Source organism: Vicugna pacos, chromosome 16 (genome assembly GCF_048564905.1).
Source record: "Vicugna pacos chromosome 16, VicPac4, whole genome shotgun sequence".
In the NCBI taxonomy this organism is placed as follows: domain Eukaryota; kingdom Metazoa; phylum Chordata; class Mammalia; order Artiodactyla; family Camelidae; genus Vicugna; species Vicugna pacos.
The window spans coordinates 43292176-43303662 of NC_133002.1; the positions used below are offsets into that span (position 1 = coordinate 43292176).

Consider the following 11487-nt stretch of genomic DNA (forward strand, 5'->3'; position numbering starts at 1 on the left):
TTTCTTTTATTAAAAATTTTTTTTTTTTTTCCGGTGAGGGTGGTGATGGTAGAGGTAATTAGGTTTATTTATTTTTCAGAGCAGATACTGGGGATGGAACCCAGGACCTCGTGCATGCTAAGCATACACTTTACGACTTGAGCTATACCCTCCCTTATAAGCCCTTACTCTAAATGGGTTCCATAAATTGTCATAACCTTTCCACCTTTGCCTCCAGGTGTTTGATCAGGAACTGGATGCACTGGAAATTGAGACAGTACAAAAGGAGACAATCCACCCCCGAAAGTCCTATAAGATGAACTCTTCTTGTGCAGATATCCTGCTCTTTGCCTCCTATAAGTGGAATGTCTCCCGGCCCTCATTGCTAGCAGACTCCAAGTAAGTGCCTTTTGACCCAGCCCTGGGTATCTAGGAACCTTAATTTTACTGTTCTTCTAGCAGTGCTACTTTAGGAATTGTCCCTGGCTGTCTTTCTTTCTAACTTGGAGCCAGTGCTACCCCTGGATCCTGTTGGCACCCTCAGCCAGGTCTGCTAATTCTCTGGTGGGTCTTGCTGATATGGAACAGATAGAGGAGTTGATTTTGAGATTTAGATGTAGTGATTGAAACATTTTGTGGTTCAGGGGGCATTGGTTGTGCCAGTGTCTTCCTGGAAGCCTAGACTCCTAACTCGTCTCCACCCCCAGGGATGTGATGGATAGCACCACCACTCAGAAGTATTGGATTGACATCCAGTTGCGCTGGGGAGACTATGATTCCCATGACATTGAGCGCTACGCCCGAGCCAAGTTCTTGGACTACACCACGGACAACATGAGTATCTATCCTTCACCCACGGGTGTGCTCATTGCTATTGACCTGGCCTATAACCTGCATAGGTAAGCTGGGGCTCAGAAGCACGTATTTTTCATCAGCCCCATACTGTAATATACATGTGTTTTTTTGTTTGCCCAGGCAAAATGAAGTTTGGCCCCTTCCTCCTCTGGGTCACTGACTTTTCCTTCCCTGCCTCTGTGTACATTAGACTCTTGTTGTCGGCTTGGCCAACAGTCTTCTTTTTTCTGTAGAGTTGCAGTTTGCCTTGTTCCTGGGATTGCCAACCTGGTCTTCACTTCTCTTGTCTCGTCCACCCTCACAGTGCCTATGGAAACTGGTTTCCTGGCAGCAAGCCTCTCATACAGCAGGCCATGGCCAAGATCATGAAGGCAAACCCTGCCTTGTATGTGTTACGTGAACGGATCCGTAAGGGTCTGCAGCTGTATTCATCTGAGCCTACTGAGCCTTATCTATCCTCTCAGAACTATGGTGAGCTCTTCTCCAACCAGATTATCTGGTTTGTGGATGACACTAATGTCTACAGAGTAACTATCCATAAGGTGAGAGTTGGGCTCAGTGTGGGGGTGTGGGATTCTGTATGCCTCTGGGAGGGTGATGGGGCAAGTGTGTGCATAGTGGAATGAAGGCAGGATGGTTGTGTCTAGACTGCGCTAACTGATGTAATCATTCTTTAGACCTTTGAAGGGAACTTGACCACCAAGCCCATCAATGGGGCCATCTTCATCTTCAACCCACGCACAGGGCAGCTGTTCCTCAAAATAATTCACACATCTGTGTGGGCTGGACAGAAGCGTTTGGGGCAGGTGAGCAGGTTAAAGGATAGAGAGGCTACAAAAGAATGTTTCTGCCTCTTATTCTTTGGTATGTGAGGGGTGTGTGTGGCAGAGAGAGAGTCTCCTGTTTCTCTCTTTGAAAGATTGAGGACATCTCATTTAAACTTCTTCCCCTGAATTACTTAACTTGGGAAGAGTTCTTTAAGAGGTCCAAGTGTACTTGAGGTCCTTCATTACCTACTAGCTGGCCTCTCTGCTTCTGAATCTCCCATCTCTAACCTGTCTTGAAGAGGGCTACCAAAAATCATGTTTCTGGGTGGGGCGGGGGGAGGGTATAGCTCAGTGGTGGAGTGTGTGCTTAGCGTACATGAGATCCTGGGTTCAATTCTCAGTACTTCCATTAGAGAAACTAAATAAACCTAATTACCTCCCCCCAGAATTTAAAAAAGAAAATAAAAAGGAACTTTCTAAAGGGAACAAACATTCTTGCCCCCCATCCCGCAGCAGTTTTAAGAAGAACTGGAGCAAACATTCTTAAAACATGAATTTCACCAAATCTCTTCTCTACCTCAAAGCTGTTGGTACAAAGCCCATTCCTTTTTGCTAAGTTAACTCTATGGCTTCCTAGATACTTAATCTTTGGCTGGGCTGTAACCTGTCCAGCTACAATTTCTCTTCCTCTATAGCATGTTTACTCTGGCAGTCAGCCCAGGATTCTGTATCCAGAAGCCTTGATGAGCATCTCCACTTCTGTGGCTTTGCTCTTTGATCTTTCCTTCTGGAATGAACTCTCTGTTCTCTTAATCACTGTCTTACTCATCCCTAAAGACCTCTTTCTTTGTGAAGCTTTTTATGTCCTTTAGCCTTAATTTCTTTTGACCCTGACATGGTGTAGTATATAATCAAATACCGGCTTGTGGTATTATCTTGTATGAGTTTTGTCTGGCCAGCTAGGTTGAAACATCCCTTGAGGCAAGGCCATTGAATGTTAGCAGTACACAACAGAAACATAGGTTGATTATTTCAAGACTAGGATCTTCTGTTCTAGTTGACCTGGGATGATGGAGACTCCATTTCCTTCTCTCCTCCTTTTTAGTTGGCAAAGTGGAAGACAGCTGAGGAAGTGGCTGCTCTGATTCGATCTCTGCCAGTGGAGGAGCAGCCCAAGCAGATCATTGTCACCAGGAAGGGCATGTTGGATCCATTGGAGGTGAGAGGTGATGGATGAGGTAGAAGAGAAGAGGGCTGATAACCTGCTGGCTGTTTCTAATCTTGGACTTGATCTTGTCTCAGGTGCACTTGTTAGACTTCCCCAATATTGTGATCAAAGGATCAGAGCTCCAGCTCCCCTTCCAGGCTTGTCTCAAGGTGGAAAAGTTTGGGGATCTCATCCTTAAAGCTACTGAGCCCCAGATGGTTCTCTTTAACCTCTACGATGACTGGCTCAAGACTATCTCCTCTTACACGGTATGAAGCCACCTCACAAAGACAGTCACTTTAAGAGGAGTGGGTTTGGGGTTACAAGAAGATCCTGTGCCTTAACTTTTCCCACTGGCTCCTTATGGGGCCATTTTCGGATCTTTAACCTGTGCATGGGCCAGTGATTCTTCTCTGAGTATCAGGTTGACTCGTAGTGAGGGCGGGGACAGGGGCAGGTACCTTAGAGTTTGAAATCAGTTCTTGGGGTCCCTTAAAAGGATAGGATCAAGAAAAGGGGCTGACCTTCCCCACGCTGCCACATCTCTCCCCAGGCTTTCTCCCGCCTCATCCTGATTCTGCGTGCCCTGCATGTGAACAATGACCGGGCAAAAGTGATCCTGAAGCCAGACAAGACCACGATCACAGAACCACACCACATCTGGCCCACTCTGACTGATGAGGAGTGGATCAAGGTGGAAGTGCAGCTCAAGGACCTTATCTTGGCCGACTACGGCAAGAAAAACAAGTGAGCAGTGGTGCTGAGGAGACAGATGGGAGATCCAACAAGGGTGAAATGGGTGGCTCACTGTACACCTTCTGGGTTTTTGGAAACATTTTAAACTCAGAAATTTCTCAAGAAATTTCCCTGGAAATGCCTATAGAAGAGAGTGCCTTCAGATGGTGTAGGAAGTGTCCATGTCTCAGGGCTCAGGCTGACTCTTGGGCGTTGTTCCTCTGCAGAGGCACTGTTACCATTTTGAGCAGGGCATTTCTTTACTGTCCACACATTATAGGAAGTTCTAACATCCCAGACCACCAGGTACCACTCATGACAGTACACACCTTCCTTCCCTCTTCTTCCGTCATTGTGACAACCGAAAATGTTCATAGATTTCCAGACACCCACTGAGGGTGGCTGACATACCAACTGTGATTGGGAACTTGTTTTAGGATTTTTTGATTTTGAGAGTTTTTTTGGTACCAGGATACTTCTTGAGGAGAAGTTGGAGGTATGAATGCTGAGCATTAGAGCATGGCTAAAAGTTGCACAGGGCCAGCCTTGGATGTGACAGATATTATCAGTATTAGTGTATTTCCACTTCACACTTCCTTTACAGGTATCACTTGAGGATTGTGTGGGGTAAGAACATGGCTCCCCTATCCCACCAAGTTACACTTTTGCTATTGGGGCATAGGTGACCAAGGGGGTGTGATCCTTGTGGTGTAACCAACCCATGGTGTCCCTACAGTGTGAATGTGGCGTCACTGACACAATCAGAAATTCGAGACATCATCCTGGGTATGGAGATCTCAGCACCGTCACAGCAGCGGCAGCAGATAGCTGAGATTGAGAAGCAGACCAAGGAACAGTCTCAGCTGACTGCAACGCAGACTCGTACTGTCAACAAGCATGGTGACGAGATCATCACCTCTACCACCAGCAACTATGAGACCCAGACTTTCTCATCTAAGACTGAATGGAGGGTCAGGTACTGTAAGGGACCAGAAGGGTAGGGATGGAAGGCCTACAGGTGCTCCCTGAGGTGCTCGAGTTGAAAGATGCCAGCATTCCCTACCTGTTTTTAGGGCCATCTCTGCTGCCAACTTGCACCTAAGGACCAATCACATCTATGTTTCATCTGATGACATCAAGGAGACTGGTTATACCTATATCCTTCCCAAGAATGTGCTTAAGAAGTTTATCTGCATATCTGACCTTCGGGCCCAAGTGAGTACATGTGTTCAGCTAGGCTACAGTGTATGCCCAGCATTTTAGGTCCCTAAAACTCAATTAAGATTTCCTGGAACCTGAAGTGCTGGTTTTGAGATTCCTGGATGAGTAAATATAAAAGGATAGCCAAAACAGTGAGGAGGGTTTCGCCCTCAACCAGATACCAAAACATTGTAGAGCTATGGCAGTTGAGAGAAGAATGTTATTATTGCCTTAGAAGTTACTGAAAGAGAATATCATATAATCCGAAAAAGATACATGTGTGTATAATAAATGTGGTGTATGTAGCAAATCTGTAGGATTGTGTGCCTTATGATACTAAAACAACAAAACGAGGCTTGATCTCTGCCTCATACCACTTACAAAAGTAAAATCCAGATGGACTAAAGATCTGAATACAAAATACTAAACTGGAGTATTAAAACATTTATTATGTTAGTGTTGGGATAACCTTCTTAAATAAGACACACATACATGAAAAAATAAGGCACAAAATATAAAAACATCATAATTTATAACTGGTGTGTGACAAAGGGTACCGCAAAAGACAAACTAAAAACGGGAAGAAAATATTTGCATAACTCTAAGATATAATAGGTTAGGATCTAGAATAGAGAATTCTAAGAAGTTAATTTTTTTGAGGATAACTGTAAAATGGGAAAGAATTGAAGGTAGTTCAGAAAAGGAACTGCAGGTGGGAAATATATGAAAAGATAGTCAACTTTACCAGTAATCAGGGAAATTCTTATTTTATAAAACACCAACTTTTGGCCTCAGCTTGGTGAATTTGAAAAGATGATTAATATCCTGTGTTGAATGAGTTTATAGGAACACACTTGATTCATGACAATGTAAAATTTAAAGTACTGCCTAGTGCTGGTTTAAAAGATGTGTTCAGCTTGTGGATTAAATGGATGAGCTGTGTGCTTGTGTGCTCATTTGTTTATGGATACTGTACTTAAATAATCACCTGGGGAACAGTGTGACTACTGGACCCTACTCAAGAGATAATGTGATAATTCTGAGATGAAGTCCACGTTTAAGATTTTGAGTAAGTGCCACAGGTGTTTCTGATAACAGGAAATTCTGACCACATTTTGAGAAACTCTGTCCTTGTTCCTTTTCTTTCTTTCTTTTTTTTGAGTAAAGGTAGATTTATTTAGAGAGATTCATACCCCAGGCTGTTTCAGAAGGCAAGAGAAAGGCCACAAGATGGGGTTGGGTGCTCAGTTTAAAGTAAAAGTAGATACACACTTCATAGACAGAGTACCTCTGTCTCACTCAGAAGGGAGAGTGGCATCTGTCCTTGTTCTTGATGAAGGGAATTAAACACAGGGCTGACAGCCCCAAGTTTGGGCTGGAATCTTTTTGGTTCTTGACCCCCTTGTCTCCAGATTGCAGGGTACCTGTATGGGGTGAGCCCACCAGATAACCCCCAGGTGAAGGAGATCCGCTGCATTGTGATGGTACCGCAGTGGGGTACTCACCAGACTGTGCACCTGCCTGGCCAGCTGCCCCAGCATGAGTACCTCAAGGTCAGTCAGGGTGTCAGAGAACCAGGGCTTTCTGCTCTCAGGGAGGTGGAGGGAAGGCAGGGATATTACTCTCATGGTTGGGATTCATGTCTGCAGACTGGGCTCTGAATGGCTTTTCACCACTCTACCTATAGGAGATGGAACCTTTAGGTTGGATCCACACTCAGCCCAACGAGTCCCCCCAGCTGTCACCCCAGGATGTCACCACCCATGCCAAGATCATGGCTGACAACCCATCTTGGGATGGCGAGAAGACCATTATCATCACCTGCAGGTAGGCTTGCGCCCCCTTGGGAGGAAGTATGGAGGAGTGGGTATTGTGGGCTAGGGCCCAGAGTGGTGGCCTGAATTCTGACCCTGCCCTTGTCCATCTTCCAGCTTCACACCAGGCTCCTGCACCCTGACAGCCTACAAGCTGACCCCCAGTGGCTATGAATGGGGCCGCCAGAACACAGACAAGGGCAACAATCCCAAGGGCTACCTACCCTCACACTACGAGAGGGTCCAGATGCTCCTGTCAGACCGCTTCCTCGGCTTCTTTATGGTTCCTGCTCAATCCTCGTGGAACTACAACTTTATGGGTATGTGGAGGGATGGGGGCACAAGAAAGTTGGGATGGGGCTAGGCCATCACCTGTAGCACTTGGGGCTGGACTTTGGTTTGGAGATGGCTCAGGGGCCCAGGCCAGGTGAGGCAGATGGACCTTGTCTCATAGGATATTTCCTTCTATTTCAAGGTGTCCGGCATGATCCCAACATGAAGTATGAGCTGCAACTGGCAAACCCCAAAGAGTTCTACCACGAGGTGCACCGACCCTCCCACTTCCTCAACTTTGCTCTCCTGCAGGAGGGCGAGGTCTACTCTGCCGACCGAGAGGATCTCTATGCGTAGTCGTCTCCTCACCTCCTTTCAGATTCCCCAAAGGCTGGAGCCTTTTACCCCCACAGACAAGCTGGTGACATTCAGCAGCTAGACCTCTTTTCCCTCTATTTTGTGCTTGTTATGTTGTTGACCTGTGATGTGTAATTCTGAACAAAGTATAATAAATTTTGTATAAATAGGAGTTTTTGAGTTGTTTTTTCCCTCTGAGCTCAAATTCTGGGTGTAGGAATGGTAGGAGGCCAGACTTGTCCACTGTAAGGTGCTGCACTCAGCCTTCAGGTGGCATGAGGCCCGCTATTCAGGAGCTGTGGGGCCAAATATCCTCTAGACTCAGAGGACTGAAGGTGACTTGAGCCTTCACACTCCTGCTGCTATGACCTCATTTGCCAGTTTCCCTCAAATACTTGCAAACCCTCGCCCATTTTCAACATCCCTTGGAACAGTGGCTGCTGTTTGGAGTGTAGAAGCTGTGGCTTGTTTCCTGCCACTGTGGTGCCCAGTTTAGCCCTTTAAGCTTTGTGTCGCTCTCTGTCAGTCTTGGAAACAGGCACACGGCTGGACAGTTGGCTGCCTCTGGCTGAGGCCAGTGACAGCGCTCCTACCTCTCACTTCTTGCCTAGAGAGTTTGGCAGCCAAGTCAGGCCGCATGACTTCAGACACAGGGGTGGAGCCTGGTTTGGGCACCGTGGGGAGGGCTTGACGAAAGTGACCACTTAACAGCCCTTGAGCCTCAGCTCCTGGACGCCTGGCTGGAAGTTGGCTGTCCTGCTTCCTGTGACCTTGGGTCTTGAAGAGGACAAGGCCCAGGGCACTGAGACGCCCCTTCCACAGGCCTTTTCCCGTAATCGCTCCTCCCTTGTCGCTTTTACCCCGCCCTCTACTGCCCTAAACTGCTTCCAGGGCGAAATTGTTTCGCTTTTTCCTGCCCTAATAGGGGTTAGGGGGAGGGTGTCGCAGCCCTAGTCGCCCACGGGGGACATGGAGCCCAGGAGGGCGGCGCCTGGGGCGCACGGATGGGGGCCTCGGGTGGCGGCAGGGTCGGGGACGGCGGCGGAGCTCGTGTACCATCTAGCGGGAGCTCTCGGCACTGAGTTGAAGGAGCTGGCGCGTCGCTTCGGGCCGGAGGCGGCGGCCGGGCTCGTGCCGCTGGTGGTGCAAGCCCTGGAGCTCCTGGAAAAGGCGGCCGTGGGGCCCGCCCCGGACTCGGTGAGTCACGGCTCTCTTCCCTCGCCATTCGCGAGGCGACGGAGCCTAACCGTCAAAGCCCGGCCTCCCCAGCTGCAGGTGTCGGCGCAGCAGGCCGAACTGGAGCTGCGGCGGCTACGGGAGGAGAACGAGCGCCTCCGCAGAGAGTTGCGCTCTGGGCCACAGGGTGAGTGCCAGCCGGCCGGAGGTCAGGGCGCGGCGGCTCAGGGCCTCCCCCCGCGGACCGCCGCTAAGAACACCCCTTCCTCAGAGGAGCGCGCTCTGCTGCGGCAGCTCAAGGAAGTGACCGACCGCCAGCGGGACGAACTCCGGGCGCACAACCGCGACCTGCTGCAGCGCAGCCAGGAGACGGAGGCGGTGAGGGCGGGCTGGGGCGGGGCGTCGTGTGGGGGCGGGGTTCTCCCGGCCCCTGGGTGCCCCGCCCACCAGCCCCACCTTTGCTCCGCCCACAGTTGCAGGAGCAGCTGCAGCGCCTCCTGCTGGTGAATGCGGAGTTGCGGCACAAGCTGGCCGCTGTGCAGGCCCAGCTGCGCGCCGCGCGGGACCGTGAGAGCCAGCGGGAGCTACAGGGCGAAGCCGCCAAGGAGTGGTCTCAAGAACGGGGGCGGGATAAGGATGAGGGCCCCAGGTGCGATCAGAGGCAGGAGCCCGAGCTGGCAGCCAACAGCGCAGGAGCCCCGGCGACCCCTGAGGACCCTGTGAGTGCCCTAAGATGTCAGGGACCCGTCTAGCACTCGGTGGGCCCTAAAAGGTTTGCTGTGCTGTGTAGTTGGGCCACCGGAAGCTGGAAGGTGGCACAAGAGTGCGCCTCCGGCCCCACTCTCGGCCAGAGCACCGGTCTGGCACCTGCCATTTATTGCAGTGCCCTGGCCTCCGAAGTCTCCCTGCCAGTCACTTTCTCTAGTGTCCCTATGATGGCCCCGGGGCGCGGCAGGGCCAGCGAGGCGCTCCCCGCTCCCAGCAAGCCTGTTCTTCTGCAGGCGGATACCCCACTGCAGCCAGAGCGCCCCTACAAGGTAGGGCAGTGCGGCTTTAGTCGAGAGGAAGTTGAGCAGATCCTTCAGGAGAGGAATGAGCTCAAAGCGAACGTGTTCCTGCTGAAGGAGGAGTTGGCCTACTTCCAGCGGTGAGGGCACAGGGTAGGGGCTGGGAGGGGCAGGGGACACCTGTTCCTAGGCCTCGGTTCACCTGCCTCGTTCTTCGGTCCACTGATGTATCCATGGTGTCGTGGGCCAGGCACTGTTCAGGACACTGGAGGACATGGATCACATAGCCCCTGCCCTCCTGGAGCTTCTTCCAAATGGGGGAGGGCCAATGCAAAGGGTCACAGCAGTTGCAGCGGCCATCAAGGAAGCATGCCTAGGAGGGGTGACACCTAAGCTAAGGTCTGAGGGGGTTAGCGAGGCAGAATGTTTCCAAAAGGGGGAAAAACATGCACACGTACTTGGGACGAGACCTACTCTTGGCATCTCCACCACTTTTTTCTCTGCCCCTCCTCCTCTGTAGGGAACTGCTCACAGACCACCGGGTCCCTGAGCTCCTACTGGAAGCTATGAAGGTGGCTGTCAGGAAGCAGCGGAAGAAGATCAAGGCCAAGATGTTAGGGACCCCAGAGGAAGCAGAGAGCAGGTAAGGCCCTGCCTCCATTTCCACTGAACCAGCTGTCTCTCCTGCTGACCCAGCCTGATCATCTTCCGAGTCTGTTGTCACCCCAATCCAGCAACCCCTAAAGCCTTTCACTTTGCCTAGTCACTTCTGAAACCTGCTAATCTGGCCTGGTCACCCCCCTGAGCCCACCACACTTCTCTCTGGGTTGTGCTGCTCCCACCTGCCATGCTGTACATCTACAGAAGAAACCTGCTAACTCTGCTTCTTGGTTCTTCAGTTTTCTGTTTCTCGTCTTGGCTGTGTCTGTTTTCAAAGGGGTAAGGCTGTGGCTGTAGCCTTGTCAGGGGCCTGCTGTGTGTCAGGCTAGAAAAGAAAAGCTTCAAGATGTCCTCCATCTCCCCAGCTTCTCCTCTCTAGACTTCGGGACTCTGAAGTCACTCTGTCCTCTCCCGCCTGTTCTGGGGGCCACACGGAAAGCTGAACATAGGTGGACTTCCATTGTCCCTCGGGGCCTTGATAAACGGCCCTCACATCTCCTCTCTCCTCTGCCTCAGTGACGATGAGGATGGCTCATGGCTGCTGCTCTCCAGCGATAAGGGAGACCACCCCCAACTGCCACCTCCTGAGTCCAGAATTCAGAGTTTGTATGTTAGGGGAAGAGGAAGGACAAATGTGGTGGAGGTGAAGGAGGGGCCCCCTTTCCCGCTCGAGCTCTGAGCACACCCGTTCCCTCCTGCTCCTCTGGTGGCCCCCTCACCTCTCCCTGCCTCATGCTGCTCTTTCTTCCTCCTGCGTTCCCTTTTTACAGCACCCCCTGCCTTCAGCCCCTATCCTCGACCTCTCTGGCATCCAGCCTCAAAGCACCTCTTGGCTTTCCCCCAGCTTTGGCCTGTGGTATCGGGGTGAAGCAGAGGCCCCTGAAGCAGAGACCAGCAGCGTGGCTCCCAGCAAGCTACAGGGAGAAGAGGAGGCCTCACAGCCACCCCACTTGGAGCCTGTGGGCAGCCTAACAGACCTCAACGCCTGATAGGCCCTGTCCTACTCTGGTCTGGGGTCTCAGCTGCCGCAGAGGACTGACTTTGGGGTCTATCTGTGGGTGGATGTGTGACCTCAAATGAGGACAGGGTTCCCTCCTTCCCAGCCTCTCCAGGCTCTTTTCTAATCCTGGTCTGAGCTGGGGTGTGATGGGGAGCTCAACCTACCTTCCTTCCTGTGTCTCTGTGCCAATCCTCCAGGGCCAGAGAAGAGTGTTTCCTCTCTGAGTCTCAGTTTCCCCATCCACGAAATGGAGAACTGACTACCTACCTCCCATGGGATTGTGGGGGTGGCCTAAGCTAACGGAATAAAGCAACTGCCCATGGTACCCAGAAACTGCTCCACGCCTGTCTGTCAGTGCTCTGCCCCTGCCCAGCTCTGCCAGGAGGATCCTCATGGTTGTCATTGAGTGGAGAGGCTTCTCCCAGTTCCTTTGGGGAGTGTGACATAATAGAAATCT

At 51.0% G+C, this 11487-nt stretch overlaps 2 protein-coding genes across 7 annotated transcripts in view; both read left to right on the forward strand.

The window, feature by feature from the left end:
* PRPF8 (pre-mRNA processing factor 8) overlaps positions 1 to 7359 on the forward strand; it is a 29264-nt gene extending 21905 nt beyond the window's left edge. For both annotated transcript variants that reach the window (XM_072939050.1, XM_072939051.1), the window contains exons 31-43: positions 218 to 378; positions 687 to 878; positions 1139 to 1376; positions 1512 to 1640; positions 2707 to 2820; positions 2904 to 3077; positions 3362 to 3555; positions 4280 to 4519; positions 4617 to 4758; positions 6156 to 6296; positions 6431 to 6570; positions 6675 to 6877; positions 7033 to 7359. In XM_072939050.1, coding sequence (XP_072795151.1) covers positions 218 to 378; positions 687 to 878; positions 1139 to 1376; positions 1512 to 1640; positions 2707 to 2820; positions 2904 to 3077; positions 3362 to 3555; positions 4280 to 4519; positions 4617 to 4758; positions 6156 to 6296; positions 6431 to 6570; positions 6675 to 6877; positions 7033 to 7187 — 2223 coding nt within the window. In that variant the 3' untranslated portion in view covers positions 7188 to 7359. The remainder of the gene's footprint in view (positions 1 to 217; positions 379 to 686; positions 879 to 1138; positions 1377 to 1511; positions 1641 to 2706; positions 2821 to 2903; positions 3078 to 3361; positions 3556 to 4279; positions 4520 to 4616; positions 4759 to 6155; positions 6297 to 6430; positions 6571 to 6674; positions 6878 to 7032) is intronic.
* A 566-nt stretch (positions 7360 to 7925) lies between these two features.
* RILP (Rab interacting lysosomal protein) lies at positions 7926 to 11363 on the forward strand. Of its 5 annotated transcripts, none has more exons than XM_031685389.2 (8): positions 7929 to 8384; positions 8457 to 8550; positions 8635 to 8741; positions 8837 to 9082; positions 9365 to 9510; positions 9891 to 10013; positions 10547 to 10636; positions 10801 to 11363. In XM_031685389.2, exons 1-8 carry the CDS (start codon positions 8157 to 8159, stop codon positions 11000 to 11002), a joined length of 1236 nt encoding a protein of 411 aa, XP_031541249.2. In that variant the 5' UTR covers positions 7929 to 8156; the 3' UTR covers positions 11003 to 11363. The 5 variants fall into 5 exon arrangements, with proteins under 5 accessions (XP_072795156.1, XP_072795158.1, XP_031541249.2 ...); XM_006214469.4 differs by having other exon boundaries at positions 7936 to 8384; positions 10875 to 11363; XM_072939055.1 differs by having other exon boundaries at positions 7926 to 8550.
* The last annotated feature ends 124 nt before the right edge of the window (positions 11364 to 11487 follow it).

Bases quoted from the DNA above. Each gene is read 5' to 3' on its own strand.
- RILP (XM_072939055.1), top strand. From the start codon at position 8,157: ATGGAGCCCAGGAGGGCGGCGCCTGGGGCGCACGGATGGGGGCCTCGG. The intron at 8,742-8,836 runs GTGAGGGCGGGC...CTCCGCCCACAG, and splicing joins GCAGCCAGGAGACGGAGGCG to TTGCAGGAGCAGCTGCAGCG. The intron at 9,511-9,890 runs GTGAGGGCACAG...CCTCCTCTGTAG, and splicing joins GAGTTGGCCTACTTCCAGCG to GGAACTGCTCACAGACCACC.